This window comes from Triturus cristatus, chromosome 5_2 (assembly GCF_964204655.1).
Source record: "Triturus cristatus chromosome 5_2, aTriCri1.1, whole genome shotgun sequence".
Lineage (NCBI taxonomy): Eukaryota > Metazoa > Chordata > Amphibia > Caudata > Salamandridae > Triturus > Triturus cristatus.
In genome coordinates this window covers 962030815-962047696 of record NC_140588.1, presented here as the reverse complement: position 1 = coordinate 962047696, position 16882 = coordinate 962030815, and the positions used below count along the sequence as shown (strand labels likewise).

The window sequence follows — 16882 nt, the reverse complement described above, 5'->3', positions numbered from 1 at the left end:
TAACCTCGCTACGCAGAGTAAGCGAACTGCAAGCGCTAACACTACAGGAGCCCTACATCCAAATACACAAGGACAGAGTCGTCATGAGGACGGACCCACACTTCATGCCAAAGGTGGTGTCCGCATTCCATGTGAACCAGACAATTCAAATACCAAGTTTCTTTCAAAACCCAACAACAGGCGCTGAAAGGGCACTACACACTATAGACGCTAGAAGGGCGGTGATGCACTACATCGAAAGAACAAAGGAGCACAGGAAAACAAAGCAGTTTTTTGTGTCATTCGCAACCAGCTTCCTGGGTAGACCAGTGACTAAGGGCACCATCGCAAGATGGATCGCACTAACGATACAATTCTGCCACAATCAGGAAGGACAAGAACTATCGGAGGAGGCACAAGCACACTCCACAAGGAAAAAAGGGGCAACAATTGCCTTTCTGGCAAACACGCCCATTCAAGACATATGCCTGGCGGCAACTTGGGCTTCAGTGCACACGTTCACTAAGCACTACTGCGTGGACATACAGATGAACAAGGAAGCACAAGTAGGAGAAAAGCTGCTTCAACATATATTCAACGACCAACGCTCATCTTCCACCCAGCTGCCACAAAGATAACAAACCGCTACAAAATCTATGCACAGCATAGTGAATCCAGAAAGATTTGCGCTGCAAAACGAATAGTTTCTTACCTGTCGGTGTAGTTTTGCAGCTTGAAGATCTTTCTGGATTCACTAGCGAACCCACCCACCTCCGCCAGAAAGATGAGGCAGGAGAAGAAGGTGGAAGGACAAACAATAAAAAGAACAAGGAGATACTGAGAGAAATATTGAAATGGAAATTACTAGAACGCCTAGGGTTAAAAAAAAAAAAAAAAAAAAATACAGAGAAAGAGGGAAAAAAGAACCTGAAGATGGCGCACCAAGGTGGGACTTCCGCAGGAAGCACGACAAAGTCACGAGAGGTACACCAAATGGTGGGACGTCGACGCCCACCTGGACTACAAAAAAAAAAAAAAGAAAGACTACGAATCTGGACCCAACCACCAGATCGCGGAATAATGCACAGCATAGTGAATCCAGAAAGATCTTCAAGCTGCAAAACTACACCGACTGGTAAGAAACTATTCGCTACAGTTAGTCTGCAGTGGCACGCTTGCTGCTGGGTCACTCATCAACCCTTCCTAAGAAGCCACAATACCTGGAGGGCCCCGTTGGTATATAGGACCTGATTGGGATATTTGCAGACGGCATACTCTGTGATGGATATCCCGCTCTCCGTGTTACAGGCGCCATAGGTTATATTTCATTTACACTTCTGTGGACGGGATACTGCCTTTGTCAGACTCCAAACCAGGTCCCTAGGGTTCAAGGAGCCTTATGTGCTATGGGGCAGATTTACAAGCCCCTTGCGCCTCTTTGCGCCGCCATTGCATCACTTTTTTTTTACTCAACGGTGGCGCAAACAATGCGCCCTATTTACAACGTGACGCATCTAGGGAGATGCGTCACGTTGTAAGGCCCTGCATCACATTATACCTGCGTCAGGTATAATGTATGCAGGGGGGCCGTTCCTACGCAGGAAAGCCTCGTAAAAGTGAAGCAGTGAAATCTACAAGATTTCACTGCGTCACTTTTAGGACGCCACTGCTTGAAGCAGGCGTAAGGAGTGACGCAGTGTAGTAGGAATAGGCCACAAAATGCATTGCTGGAGTTGCGTTGTGCTTGCGACACCACTCCAGCAATGCGTGATTTTTGCCTCAACAGATGCGTCAGAATTTCTGACAATATGTCAATTTTTCCACCATGGTGCGCCGTATTGTAAATACGGCGCATCCATGGTGGCGCAATCATTTTTCCGGGTGGCGCAAGGAAAGTGACGCATCTCTAGAGATCCGTCACTTTCTTGTAAATCTGCCCCTAAGAATGCATTCAATGAACGCAGTCTCACTTTGCCTACTCACTTCTACCAAATGCCTCGGTATTTTGCAAACCGATCTATGTACTAATATAGTCGGTCACAATACGATCCCCTCATTATTATGAATGAGGAACGTTTGAAATTATGACACTCTGTGATTTGCTGTCATTACAGGGATAGTGGCCTGCTGTGGTCTATGATTGCTTTTAAATAACACAATCTTTTTTTTTAATGCTTAGCTTTTTCCTTTAAAAAAACGTGATTTGTTTAGAAAAATGAATATATTTCCACACTTTTTTTGTGGAGTCAGCACAGATCCAACAGACCACTGTCTACTCCTAAAGAAAATATTTTTGTCAACAATCAGAAAGGGGAGTGGGTTCTTTGGGGACCCCTTGCTGTTTGCGATGGGTTGCTGCTGCTTTTCAGGTGTCGGTAACCTATCATTGGTTTGTGGCAATACATACCTTAAGGAAATACGACACACACACCCTTTCCACTGTGTGATTTGGTATTTACTCTGAAACATATTTTGCCATTCGGTAATGAGTTTCCAGATGCCAGTTTGCGCTTTTGTACATACCCAGAAGCTATGTTGCGGTTGCAAAGGCCCTGATTTTGTGACTCCCATTAAGACTTCAAAGGAACTTTACACCAAAGGCCCATATAGTGGGTGAATAGAACAACCCATGCAAACCAATATATGATTTTTCTTGAATTCATTTAAGAGTATCTGCTGCCACCTTGTGGTTGGACTTGGAATAATATTTAAAGTGTAATAGTGAGCCTATTCTGCGGGAACAGCAAACGCAAAAATCGTCCGGCTTGCGATCTTCTTCTTTCAGTTTCAGGAAGTGGTCAGTGTCATTCATTCATCCCTGTGTTTGTGCTAAGTTCCCGGTGGTCCACACTGAGGGGTCTTGTAATATCACTCTGATATAAACCCACTCATTGCTTGTTGTTGGCAGTGGCTGGCACCTAGTCCTGGTTTGTGTCTCTCTGCATGTAGTGGGTGTCCTGCAGGTTCTCCCACTGTCTCTTTGCTATACATTTTCATAGCCGTGCTATATAAAGTGCGAACTCAACATTCTAATAAAAGGGGTAATGTCTCTGTACAGAAATAAGTACGTACTTTAGCACTTCAGTTTGCTATCAACAAGATGTCTGTAGTTTGTTGAGCTAATATGCATTACTTGCAATGGATAAACGAGTGTAAGTAGTTTGGATAACCATGGTCTACTGTAGAAGTAACATACAGTGTCACATAAATGTAACTTCAGTTTAACAAAATGCCTGTAATACAAGGCAACGTACATAGCCAGCTTAAATAAAGTAGGGAGTGGAGATCATGCGGGGAAGCACGTTCCTCGAGAGTTCTCGCGAGTATCTTCTTCGTGGTGCTTGAAAGTGGGGCGGTCCCTGGCGCCGCGTGCATGAGTGAAAGGGGCATCCCAGCTCAGTGGTGCATGACCCCGAAGGCCACGGATAAAGGACTTTTTTGTTTCCTACTTACGCGAGGGGTGCCAAGCAGAAGATTGTTTTTGCCCCACTTCATGATACGTGGCACTAAGAGTGTATGCTTTGTCTGCTGTCCTAATACATGTCAAATGTCACTTCGTCAGACCAAAAGCAATGACATAAAGAGACATTAATGAGGTAACAGAAGGGGCGTGGTTGTCTAAGGGGAAGCCACTAACTAGTTTATCTTTAGAAGAAGGGGGTGACTCAGTCTGTGATCATTTGGTGACTTTCCTCTCCAGTGTCCAGCCATGTGGCGCGCTCTAGAGAGCGTGGCCTGGGTTCCTAACAGCCAGATAAATGCATTATGGTTTGTATCACACAAAAGAAGAGGCGCTTGGATGCCTGACTCATGGGGAGGATTTCAGCAGCACAGCAACGACAGGGTCAATGTCCCAAACACCATTCAGTGTGGACCGTCACCGTCCCACCAGCCGCATCTTACGAGACATCACTTGTACCACGGAAGAACAAGAGATCATGTTCCTGCCAAAAGGGATCGACTTGATCCAGACTGACTTGATCTTTCTGCTCCTTTCATTTGCCATGACTGTCTTGTAAGGAAAAAATAAAAGCTTTATCTCCGGATTCAGGGAGGAGTGCCTTCCAGAAATATCATATGTGAGGCTCATAGCAACTTTGTTTTGTCCTAATGCCTAATCTTCCTCCTCTTAAGTTTGACGTGAACTCACTTTATGATGTTTGGGAGGTGCCTCATCACCTTGGGCCTCATGTTCAAAGCTATTTTGCGGTCTCTAAGGCTCCGATTTACCAAATCGAAGCCTTTGAGACTGCAAAATAGCTTTGGATTATGTTCAAAACCCACATTGAAACTCTGGAACTTGTTACGGAATTATGCGGTCACATGCCAAATCAGAGATTCAAAGGGGCATGTTTAAGGCATCTCTTCCAATCTGCAATTTCTTATGATATCTTACAAGGATTTGTGGGCAAAATTGTGGTCGGAAATCATTTCTATGTTACCGACACCTCAAAGGAGGTGGTAACCTATTCACAAACAGGAAAGGGTCTCTTAAAGCCCCCTTTTCCTTTGTGAATGTTGTAAAAACATCTTTTTAGGAGTAGGCTGTGGTTCCTGGGACAATTGATTACTTGTAAAAAATAGTTTTGAAAATTTTCATTTTTTTTAATGCATCCTGTTTGACTAAGGAAAACAATCAGCGTTAAATAAAAAAAAAATATATATATACACACACATATATATATATCTATATATATATTTATATATAAATATTGTTTTATTTAAAAGCAATCACAGACGTTGTGGTCTGCTGATCCTAGCAGGCTACCATCCCCATGATGGCAGTGATTCGTAGTGGATCATAATTTATGACGTACCTCATGTTTAATGAAGTAGGTCAAAATGCGACCCCCTACGAATTGGAATTGTGTGAGCTAACATGTTTGAACATATGTTGGTTTAGAAAAAAACAATGCATTCAGTCAAAGTAGGTGCGCAAATTGCAACCACTTTTACAGACTGAACTGTGTGAGTCTAAGGCTATTTATTTCTTAATGACAGCACACCCATTCCCATTCCCTCTCTAGATTGGAGGCTTGCCAACCGCTATATTTCTTAATTATTCACTAAAAGGATGACAACTAATGCCTGATTTTCAGCTGTTTCTTCCCAAACAGAAATGTCTGTGTTCACGTTCCTGAGGAAGCCAATTTCGGCCTTTTTGAAGGGCTTGCATAGCCCTATCTCTGTGCACCATCAAAAGAGGACATTTCATATTTGTGGCCAAAGAGGTTTTTCCGTTAAATAATTTGCTTTCAAGCAACCAAAGTAGCACCGAGAGACCAGCAAGGGCCAGTTCTGGCAGAAAGACGTGAATCTGCATGTCTTTCGTGCAGATTTATGACTTTGCAATCCTAGACTAATACTGAAATCCTGCAGTAGCCGCAGGCTTCGAGTTATTCTTCTGAAAAACCTCCGTGAATTCCATGCTCTCCTCCGAAAATACAGGCACACTTCTTTTTGCACGAGAAACCAGTAGTAGCAGTAGCACCGGTGCAAATGGAAGAGGAAGACGCTTTCCGCGTGTAGAAACTTCAAACTCTGCACTTTGGTGACTTGCAGATCACTCCTAATGAAACACCAGCTTGGGTCACGTTCCGGCTGAGGATTTGGACCGATATGAAACCAATCCTCAGCCTTCTCTACTACCTGCTCATTAAAGAGTCTATTGAAACTATTTTTTGTTTTAAGTTTTGTTGCATGTACAATGTATTTTATACAAGTGAACACTGCAGGTCTGACCTTAGACCATGTCCTTGTGATGTGCTCTTTCAGTAATATTTTATTGAAGATGTTAACCAGGGGAGATACATTTGTTAATTATAGGGAAAAATATACTTTCAAGAACTTTCAAGAAATGTACATGTTTCGTATTTTCATAGAAGATTAGAGAGTGTTGGTTACTTTCCTGTTAAGTACCTTTGACTGGATCTACCGTATAGCAGTGTTCTGTTTCATTGGTTCCCAAATTAAAAATTCCTTTGGTGGTTTAAACAGGTTGGTTGTTTTTTGTGTTGCAGTTAACTTTACTTTCTTCCTTTATTATTTAAATTGCAAACAATTATGAACTAGTGCAGTTTATCTTAAAAACACGATTTAATTTCACAGTTTATCAAAAAATGAAAATGTTTGCAACAGTGTGCTTTGTTCACAAAGTGGTACATCTCTACATTGCTTTGCACCCGTAACATGACTGTATCTTTTTCACCACGATCAGTGAAAAGAAACATTCCAAACAGTCTTAAAAGTGAACACAACAATTTTGCTATATTGGATGGGGGCGCTAGGTGGCGCACATCCAAGATGGCCGCATACCTGTGAGGCTCGGGAAGCTTGACGAAGTAATCCGGCATTTATCCTGCTATTTCCCAGCTACCACTAGGCGTACCTCCTAAGACACATTAAGGCTGTACCAGAACTTTTGCCTCGGCGTGTTGCCTGTGACACGCTCTCAGACATTTGTTGTCTGCTCCACGCGGCGCACTGACACTTGGGACCGTTTTGGGGCGTGGGGGCCCAAGCGGAGGCCTGCTTTGAAACATGCTGACTAATCCGGAGGCTGCACTCTACTACCTGCTTCTAGAGAGTGGCTGTCCTCCTCCCACTGCTGATCTACTCTACGTTGCTCCATCTCCAGGTGGTACTCCCCCTGCATTGACCTGGTGCGAACTGCCTGCACTTACAGCACCTACATCCCGCCCAGCCTGGTGGTTGAGCGGCGGCTGTCCACCCATACTGTGGTGACGCCTGGAAAGGTGAAATGGGGAAGCCTGATGGCTGCCAGCCTAGACTATCTTTCGACACCAAAAAGGCCGCAACACGATCGACCTCTGCGGATCCCGAACCCACCAATATGGACCAAGCGCAATCATCCTCACAATCTTCCGAAGATGACGTCAAGACCCTACTCCTGGCTGTCCAGCATAGTCTCTCTGACCTGTCCGGGAAGATGGACACAATGAACAATCGCCTGGATTACCTTGTGCAAAAAGTGGACAAACACGATGGGTAATTGAAGGAGGTTGAACGCCGCATATCCGAGAATGAAGATACCACTTCTCAGGTACAAGCACAGGTGACGCAAATGGACAAGTTGCTGAAAGTTATTGCGGCAAAGAATGAAGAAATTGAAGCTAGAAGTCGCCGCAATAATATTCGCATAATAGGCATACCAGAGAGTACGAATACGGGACGCATGGAGGACTATATTGAGCGTCTTCTGAAGGTCTCCTTCGGTGCAGATTCCTTTTCGCCCCATCTGGTGGTGGAACGCGCCCATCTCTCCTTGGGCCCGCGACCTCCACTGGGTGAAAACCCGAGACCCATCATTGCCCGACTTCTTAAATATTGGGATCGCGATGCTGCACTGCAGAAAGCCCGCGAACTGACACCACTGCAATTCGAAGGGAGACTTCTCTTTAGCGGTACAGGAAGCACTCCGGAAATTCCTTACTGTCAAGCAGAAACTTCGGAAGGCTCAAATAGAACACGCCCTCATGTACCCTGCGAGTCTTCGGATTACACACCAAGGCAAACACATCTTCTGCACTAATCCGCAACAAGTGGAAGACTTTCTGAAAACTACCTTGAACCGCTCGCCACGTAGGGATCGCACATCCAGATCTCCTTCACCATCCTTGGGCTGAGCGGAGCAGTAGGCCATATGCTGTGATCACTCGTTGTAAGACCCATTTGCCTTTGGTGGGATTCGCCATGCTGTACCGCGACACTGCTGTCTTGCGCATCACTTACCTCTCTCTGATGGGAGCTGTGTTAACCCCTCCAGATAGAACTGTTCTCCTGCAGGATGGTCACGGACAGATAAGTGCCCTAGGGGCTTTGAACATTGTTTGTGGTCATGACTAAATACTTCAATTGCTTTGTTCTGCTGCTGGTGGATCTAACTAACGCATTGTCAAGCACCCTTCCCCCCCACCACTCTACTCCCCCATCTGGTCTGACACCTGGGGACTGCAATGCAGTTAGAGTTGTGACTCGGTAAGGGATTACGGCCCACTGGCGCCCCATCCCCCATGGGAGATCCCCACGCTATCTTTAATCTTATGTTTTTTATTGTTGTGTCTTTCACTCGCTTTGCTGGCCTAATCTGGTTAGAGTAGACTGGCCACATTGCTGGATGGTATTGAATGGGCAACAAAATACCGGCACGATTGGGGTGCTGTTGTGGGTGGGGGTGGCATTGCTGTTAGGGCGTTGTTTTAATACTAATTCATTGAAGGTTTTTTGTTTTGGGGGGAGGGGATGGGTTGGGAAAGTTTTTTATTGTTCTGTTACATATTGGACAACTGCATCTCGACATGACAGCTATTATGTGCGTGGACACACGACCTCTCTACAACGCCATACTCGCCATACTGCCCCATCATACTTGAAATGGCAACACATACTGACCAACTATGCATCTAATTAATCACTTGGAACGTCAGGGGTCTTCGAGACCCTCGTAAACGGAGACAAATACTGGCGTATTTAGATAGGCATCCCATACAAATTGCCAAGCTTCAAGAAACACACATGGACCCTCGACCCCCTTCCTGTTATGGCAGTAAATGGGCCTCTGCACGAGCGTTCTCCTCCTACTCAACATATTCCAGAGGCACGCTTATATTAGTAAAAACAAATACACCGTTCATACTGGGGGGCACGTACAGTGATCCCTCCTGCCGCAGCTGCATGCTTTGAGGTACATTGGGCACACAATAGGTCCCTCTGGCTTGTAGTTATGGCCCTAACACGGACGACCCTGATTACTTTACCGCTCTCTGGGGGCATATCCTTAAAGTAGGCTCCACACTCGTCATAGGGGTGGTGATTTTAATATTGCCATGTACCCGTCCATGGACCGATCCAACCCCCTTCATTATACCAATGCCCGAGAGGCCCTCTCTGGGTTGTTTACGGAGCACGGTCTCATTGACGCATGGCGTTACGTACACCCCACTGGTAGAGAAGGCACCTTTTATACAGCAGGGCACTCAACTTGGTCGTTGCTAGACTACTGGGTTTGCTCCTGTGGAGTGACGCCTTGGATTCAGACAGCTAAACACTTGGCTCGCAAATACTCAGATCATGCACCGGTGTACCTAGAAATAACTCCCCCTAACTCAATCGCCAGCCCGCGATGTTGAAGACTGGTGCCAGAGTCGCTTTTGGACACTGTCTTTCAGGCTGAAATTATAGGAAGAAATTACTGATTTCTTTGTTAGGAATAAAGGCTCTGTCATGCACGTGGGTACGATCTGGGAAGATTTTAAAGTCACTATCAGAGGCGCATGCATGTCCAAAAGCTTTGGGGTACTCTGTGATATTAGGAGAAACTTGAGGTGCCTAGAGATTGAGATCCAACAACTTAAAACAGACTTGTGGAATGCAAATTCTGGGGCCCAAAAGGCCACGCTCCATGAAAAACTCACGGACTATACTGCTACTGCAGAACGCAAAGTCAAATTTAGAGGCAAATATTTTACCGCCCGTCGATACGGCGAATGCGAGAGACCTGGCCGGGCACTAGCGAACACTATTAGACAACCTCCATTTTCTAGTTATATCTTGGATGTGGTGGATGGTGACGGGATACGTTATAGGGATAGTCTTGGAATATTGCACACATTTGCTACATACTATGCAGACCTATATAGCTCGCAATGCACTACTCCCCCTGACTTCACTCCCTAACTAGAAGACATAGCTCTGGGGTGGCTAGGTGACTCTCAGAGGGAATTCTTAGCAGCGCCATTTGAAGATGATGAGCTGCGGGAAGCCATCATGCAAATGAAATCAGGAAAAGCACCAGGTTCCGATGGCCTTCCCATTGATTTCTATAAATCTACATCGATCAGCTTCTCCCGGTATTGAAAGAAGTCTTTCTAGAGGCCCAAGAAACACAGATCCTACTTGCCTCAATGAGAGAGGTACTGATCACATCACTATTAAAACCAGGCAAACCTGAAGACCACTGCGAATCTTATAGGCCACTTTTTCTTATAAACTCATATGCAAAAATCCTTGCCAAATTCCTAGGAAACCGTCTTAATCTCCTGATGGAGAATTTGGTTCTCCCAGATCAGGCTGGGTTTATCCCCGGCAGAGCTACTTCCCATAACCTCAGGACACTCTTCTCCATCCTGCAGACTGTAGACCCACAACTAGCGCTGGTGGTGGTGTTCCTAGATGCCTCTAAAGCCTTTGACTCGGTGGAATGGGACTATCTTTTCACTATCTTGCAGTGTATGGGACTTCCCATAGGTTTCCTGTCATGGGTCCGTCTTTTATATACCTCACCGATGGCGAATGTTTTGATAAATGGGCACACTTCACCCTCGATCTCTCGCTCTCGAGGCACTCAACAGGAGTGTCCGTTATCGCCCCTACCTTTTGCCCTGGTTATGGAACCCTTGGCAGCTAAGATTAGGCAACACCATCACCACGTGGGTCTTCGATGCTTCCTCCGTCCAATACTTATTTCTCTTTATGCCGACGATGTCACTCTATACATTAAAGAGCCACACCGAAACCTCAATCCATTATTACGCGAGTTTGTTAAATTCGGAGGCCAATCAGGTATTCATATCAATTGGCACCAAGTAGCAAAAGTTTATGTAATCTGGAATGAGTGGCGAAAGAATGCTTTTTCAAAAACCTCCAGTACTCATTGAATCATATAGTATAACCCCATCCAGTGTGCTACAGGTATTTAAAAATTTTTTTTTAAAGACAACAGAGAAAGGAAAAACAAGAAGGTGTAAAGTCAGTCCACAGGTTAATTAAACAACTTAATTCGCTCTACACACACCCTCAGTAATAGAAAAAAGTAGGTGAAAAAATGTGTAAAGAAAGAGAAAGTACCTCACGTGCGCACCACCAGAGGAGCTACTGGTTGGTTCTCACCAGCTTGCCCACGTCTATTTCATCATTGGTAACTTTCTCTTAGGAAAAATGTGCAGTGTCCAGTGCAAAGAAAAACACACACATAACAAAAAAATGTGTATTGTGAAGACAAGAACACAAAAACTGTGCCAACAAAGACAGAGAAGGGGTTAGACTCTCAAATGTACTTTTTATTCTTGTTAGGAGTCTATCCCGCTGTTTAAAAACACAGCATGTTGAATACCTTGTTAATGACGGCCAACATGTTTCATTGCCAGTTATTTTGTGGCAAATTCATCAGGACGAAAAGAGGTCAAAGATCACCTCCCTGGACACATACCAATAAAACGGACTGACAAACACAAAGAAACAACATACAGCATAGTTAGTTCAACGGGAGGTATATTCACAGTTAATCACAGAAAAAATTCCACGGTTATGAACTCAGGTCTATTACCTAGTTGGAGCTATGGGCCCACATACCAGCCACCAACCAGTCACAGGGGCGTTTAATCTGTTTGCTTTCGCCTCCCTGTTCAACAAAGCACGACCGTTGCTAGTACCTTGGGGATCACTACCTATCACATCGGGGGTCTTCCCTTTCCCTTGGTCGCTGTGGAGGCGGTGATGTCTATCTTGAGGCAGCTAATTCTTTTAACTCGCCTAGATGTCGTCTTGGCCTGTGCCGGGTTATTGAGTTTGATCTAGAGTTGTGTGATTGGCAGATGTAGGGACTTTGAATGTCCGAATTTGGATCCATCTATATTCGTCATTGGAACCAAACACAGTGCTAAGATGGCCGCCACATTCCCACACACTGAGGTAGCGCATTGTCTCATAAAACACACCTAGATCGCTAGAGTTTTTAGCCTAGGTGTTTGATTTCGATTTAGAATGGCAAAGACTGTCGGTTCTATGGACTTTTAATAACCCTAAAACGGGGTCCATGTGTAGTATTCAATAGGACTAGACACAGTGCTAAGATGGCCGCCGCACTCCCCATACTGCTCAGACTCGAGATTGAAAACTTTGGAATCTCGTGAGACGGGATTTGTGAGTGTTTGTAAGCATACGTGGGTGGGCGGCAACTCGTTCCAGTGTTGAGTTACCGCCCGTGTGTAAAGATATACGGTAAGCAGGGGGGACCAAGAGACGCTGTGAGGCTGTCGCTCATATATCGAGCGCTGCACGGCTGTTACAGTGTGCAGAATCTTAGGTTGTCGCGAGCGTGGCACGAGCTGTGTTCAGCGGTTTGAGGCTGTTTTAGGGCATAAGAGCACCGGCAGACTTGCAGGTCTTCTGCAGTCAGAGGACCGTTGTGTGACTCGTTACCATGGCGATTATGACGTGTTTTCCGTTTAGTCTACATTCCTGTGGGTGAGCATATTTGAAATACATAGGAGCCTCACCTTTGGAATAATGTGATAACAACGTTGACAGGGCTTGAATGTACAGGTAGTTACTTGGGCTTTTGCATGGTGGCCGAGATCTGAGGAAAACCAGCAGTGACTTTGTGAAGATCTATGGCCATTCATAAGGGCTGGTGAGGTGCTCGTTTTCTGCGCAACCCTGTGTTGATTTAGGCTTTGACACAGGTGGAACATCTCTGCGTCATAAGATGGAATGTGATGACATAAATACTAGGGACTGATCCCCGTCAGTTGTATATGATTTTTATACTCTTTTCACAGATGCAGGTACTAGCAACGGTCGTGCTTTGTTGAACAGGGAGGCGAAAGCAAACAGGTTAAACGCCCCTGTGACTGGTTGGTGGCTGGTATGTGGGCCCATAGCTCCAACTAGGTAATAGACCTGAGTTCATAATCGTGGAATTTTTTCCGTGATTAACTGTGAATATACCTCCCGTTGAACTAACTATGCTGTATGTTGTTTCTTTGTGTTTGTCAGTCCGTTTTATTGGTATGTGTCCAGGGAGGTGATCTTTGACCTCTTTTCGTCCTGATGAATTTGCCACAAAATAACTGGCAATGAAACATGTTGGCCGTCATTAACAAGGTATTCAACATGCTGTGTTTTTAAACAGCGGGATAGACTCCTAACAAGAATAAAAAGTACATTTGAGAGTCTAACCCCTTCTCTGTCTTTGTTGGCACAGTTTTTGTGTTCTTGTCTTCACAATACACATTTTTTTGTTATGTGTGTGTTTTTCTTTGCACTGGACACTGCACATTTTTCCTAAGAGAAAGTTACCAATGATAAAATAGACGTGGGCAAGCTGGTGAGAACCAACCAGTAGCTCCTCTGGTGGTGCGCACGTGAGGTACTTTCTCTTTCTTTACACATTTTTTCACTTACTTTTTTCTATTACTGAGGGTGTGTGTAGAGCGAATTAAGTTGTTTAATTAACCTGTGGACTGACTTTACACCTTCTTGTTTTTCTTTCTCTGTTGTCTTTTAAATTTTTTTTAAATACTTGTAGCACACTGGATGGGGTTATACTATATGATTCAATGAGTGAGTACTGGAGGTTTTTGAAAAAACATTCTTTCCTCCACTCATTCCAGATTACATAAACTTTTGCTACTTGGTGCCAGTTCTTGTGTGTTGAAACTGTAGTTGATTGGAGGGTGTTCTGGCACGTCTTCCCTCTGTAGCTCCTTTTTTTGATTCAATTCATATCAATTGGAACAAATCCCAGATCTTCCCGTTCACCAGCTCCGCCACTCCCTTTGAAACAGATTTTCTCATTGTGTGGTGCGATGATGATGTAAGGTATTTGGGGATCCGTGTCACGGCAAACCATGATGAGCGAATGAGACTCAATTATGGGTGTGCGCTGGAGCATATCTCCGGCTGTATCAATCGATGCATTGCCCTTCCTTTAACTATGGCTGGGCGCATATCCCTCATCAAAATGATAATCCTCCCGAAATTTTTGTATTCATTCCTTAACATCCCCTACGACCCTGGACGGCATTTTTCGCCTCCATTCGATCGGAACTGATTCGATTGGTGTGGGGCGGTAAACATCCACGCATACAGTGGGACACACTCATGCGACCATACTTACACGGGGTTTTGACATACCAAACCTTGAATTATACTATACATATGCCCAGGCACACTATGCCCATTATTGGTTTCATCCACCTCGCTATACCCCCCATGTTGCTACTGAGGATTGGCTCGCTGACCCTATCCCACTTGACGTCGCCCTGTTGTCTAAGGTTGAGCCACGTGGGCATTGTCCATTATCCGTAGACTGCACGATAAAAGCCTGGTCCCGCATTATCGATCGCATACATGCGCCCTGTCTATATTTCCCCCTCCTTCCGCTTACCTACCACCCAGAGATGTCATTATTACAAGAAGGCCTATTTAAGAAAGCTGCGCGTATACGAAACATTCAATGTTGGGGAGACCTATACATTAACTGCACATTTCACACTCTTCACCAATTATACACTAATCCCCCACCCTCCACCATGGAGACATTTCTATATGCTCGCCTGCGCCATGGGGTTCAAGCTTGTAACCCTTCATTCCCATCGGAGCCTGCAAAAGTGGCCCCTTTACATCATGTCTTACGCGCATCCACTGCCTCACACTTAGTGTCCACACTGTACCACGCTCTATACGTTGATGGTGAATACCCTCCGTGTGCAACCCGTGATAAATGGGTGATTGAATTGGGACAAGACATCACTGACACACAATGGTTGTTCTGCTGCAAACAGACGGAGCGAGTCTCCTCCAATAGTAGACTACGAATTATTCATTATAGATTCCCTCATCGTAGCTACTACACTCCAGTTAAACTTCAAACATTTGGCTTGCATGACACAGGCAGGTGTGACAGATGTAGGGCGGAGCTCGCTGATTTCCTACACCTTGCCTGGGAGTGTCCAGAGGTACATACTTATTGGGGGTAGGTCCTCACGGCGCTGGACTGTATGATCCCCACGCCTATTTCGAGGTCCCCTCTTGTGGCCCTTTTAGGTTACACTAAGAAAATCCCTTCCCAGGATCGAAATATTGTGTCCTTTAGTCTGGTACTGACTAAGCGACGAGTGGCCTGCAGATGGGGTAGGGGAAGATCGCCCAAATTTAAGGATTGGCTTGGAGACATGATTCTATGGCAGGACCAAATCTGTACTTATGCTGAATTGCTCCCCCGCTCCTCACGTCCCCGCGACATTTGGGGCCCACTACAGACCTATTTGTTGGAGCACCCTGACAGCACTGCAGTCACGTCCTGATGCCAGGTTTCACTTTCATATGACTGCTCAAGCCATTGCAAGATGTGTTACCCCCCTTTACAGTAACCCTGACGAGCCCTACTCACCTTATAGATATACGCTGCACTCCCTGACGTTCCAAATATACTGCATTCTGCAATGGCGTTTATGTAAAAAATAATTCTTTAACAATGTATAATTGTCCTCACTGCCTGACTGTATTTGATTCTATTGCTACGCATGTAATCTGATTTATGACTATCCATATCTGCTCATGTTTTTGCTGTATGTCCACTGCATATGCTGAAATTGTAATTGTGCACTATTGATGAAAAGTTCAATAAAAAAAACCAAAAATAATAAAAAACTATTTTGCTATATTGGCCACACAAGGCATTTAAATATATGTATTTAATATGTTTTTTTATTACAGGGAGAAGAGGGCCGTCCTGGCTTTTATGGGCTTGATGGTCTGCCTGGACTTAAGGTAATATTTTGAAAAAGACAGATGCATCTATTTAAAGAAAGGCAGAAAATGCCTCCTGATTTTGTTTGTACTTGCCAACCCCAACATTGATCTCATTTTGGCACATTAGTGATTTCTACAACCCCCTTTAGCTAAGCTCCTATGGCTTCCATAGCGACCTAGATGCAATTGTTCTCAGAGGTAGTGCAAAAGCCTACTTGAACTTCCCTTGGGTAGGGCAGGCTAGCAGGAGGCTTAAGTCTCTCAGTGGTGCTGAGAGATACAGTATCAATCATACTGCAATAGAGTTAGTGAGTAAAGAACTTACAGCCCGCATCAAGGCTCTTATAACAGTAAACGTGTACTCACTAGTGACCAATAGAAAATGTAAAGAGTAGCAGAGATTTGGAAAACAATGAACTTCACAATTTTTATCAAATAGTTGATGAAAATAATGAGCGTTGCCAAAGACAATATATCTAGCTTTAATGTGCCAACACATGCAAATACCTTCATGCACAAAAGCTGTGTAACGTATTAAAGCCAGACCTGTTGGCTTTTACAATACTGCAAAAAAGTAGTAAAAAGGCATTGCTTTCTATATAGAATGCATTTAAGAGATAAAAAACTGAATGTGACAAACAGTGTGATGATTAGGTGTACTTTTCTAAAGTAAAATAGCCCCTCCTTTATTTTAATGGAAGCACTTCCCAGTGATAGACCAAACGGCCACTAGTAGGTTGAGAACAAGAAATACTCTTTTAGGTGGAGCCAAAGCCCACTCTATGTATATTTCGAAGAATTAGAAATAATGGGTCTTGAAGACAGCTGCGCTGTGAAGCTAGACCTAAAAAATTAACCTAGTTGGGATATACATCCTTAAGCTTTTTACATAAGAGTTTACATGGCGAACAAACGGAAGATTTTCTTACAGAAAAAGCATGTAAAAATTGTGTTCCTAAACACGTGTCCTCTGGGCGGCCTCAGGAGATTTGCTCCTCATGTAAAACTGAAGAATAAAGAAATAAACCAGCAAAAGAGGCTGATGTTTGGGTGTTTTTCTGAACAACGTCTCTACTCTTCCCTGTTCTAAAGCCATTGAAAATAAATGCACTTTAGGTTTTAAGGTGATGAAAAACAATTCAACTTCTGGCACTAAACGACACCTCTCAACACTTGGAATCTTGTTCCTCTCACAGTACTTATACTTCAAAACAATTTGCTCAAGTAAAACCTCCATTCACTTCTGTATACTGCGCAGAGCATGTGAGAGGACAATTACAAGGCATCTGTTGGCCAACCCAATTGGACTCTCCACTCACAGCAGGCAACACCTAATTTCACTCAGAGC

General features: G+C 44.4%; 1 protein-coding gene across 2 annotated transcripts in view; it reads left to right on the top strand.

Annotated features, from left to right (window-relative positions):
* Window positions 1-16882, top strand: part of COL4A6 (collagen type IV alpha 6 chain) — an 847824-nt gene that overhangs the window by 485076 nt on the left and 345866 nt on the right. For both annotated transcript variants that reach the window (XM_085608162.1, XM_085608161.1), the window contains exon 17: window positions 15499-15552. In XM_085608162.1, the coding sequence (XP_085464288.1) occupies window positions 15499-15552 (54 nt within the window). The remainder of the gene's footprint in view (window positions 1-15498; window positions 15553-16882) is intronic.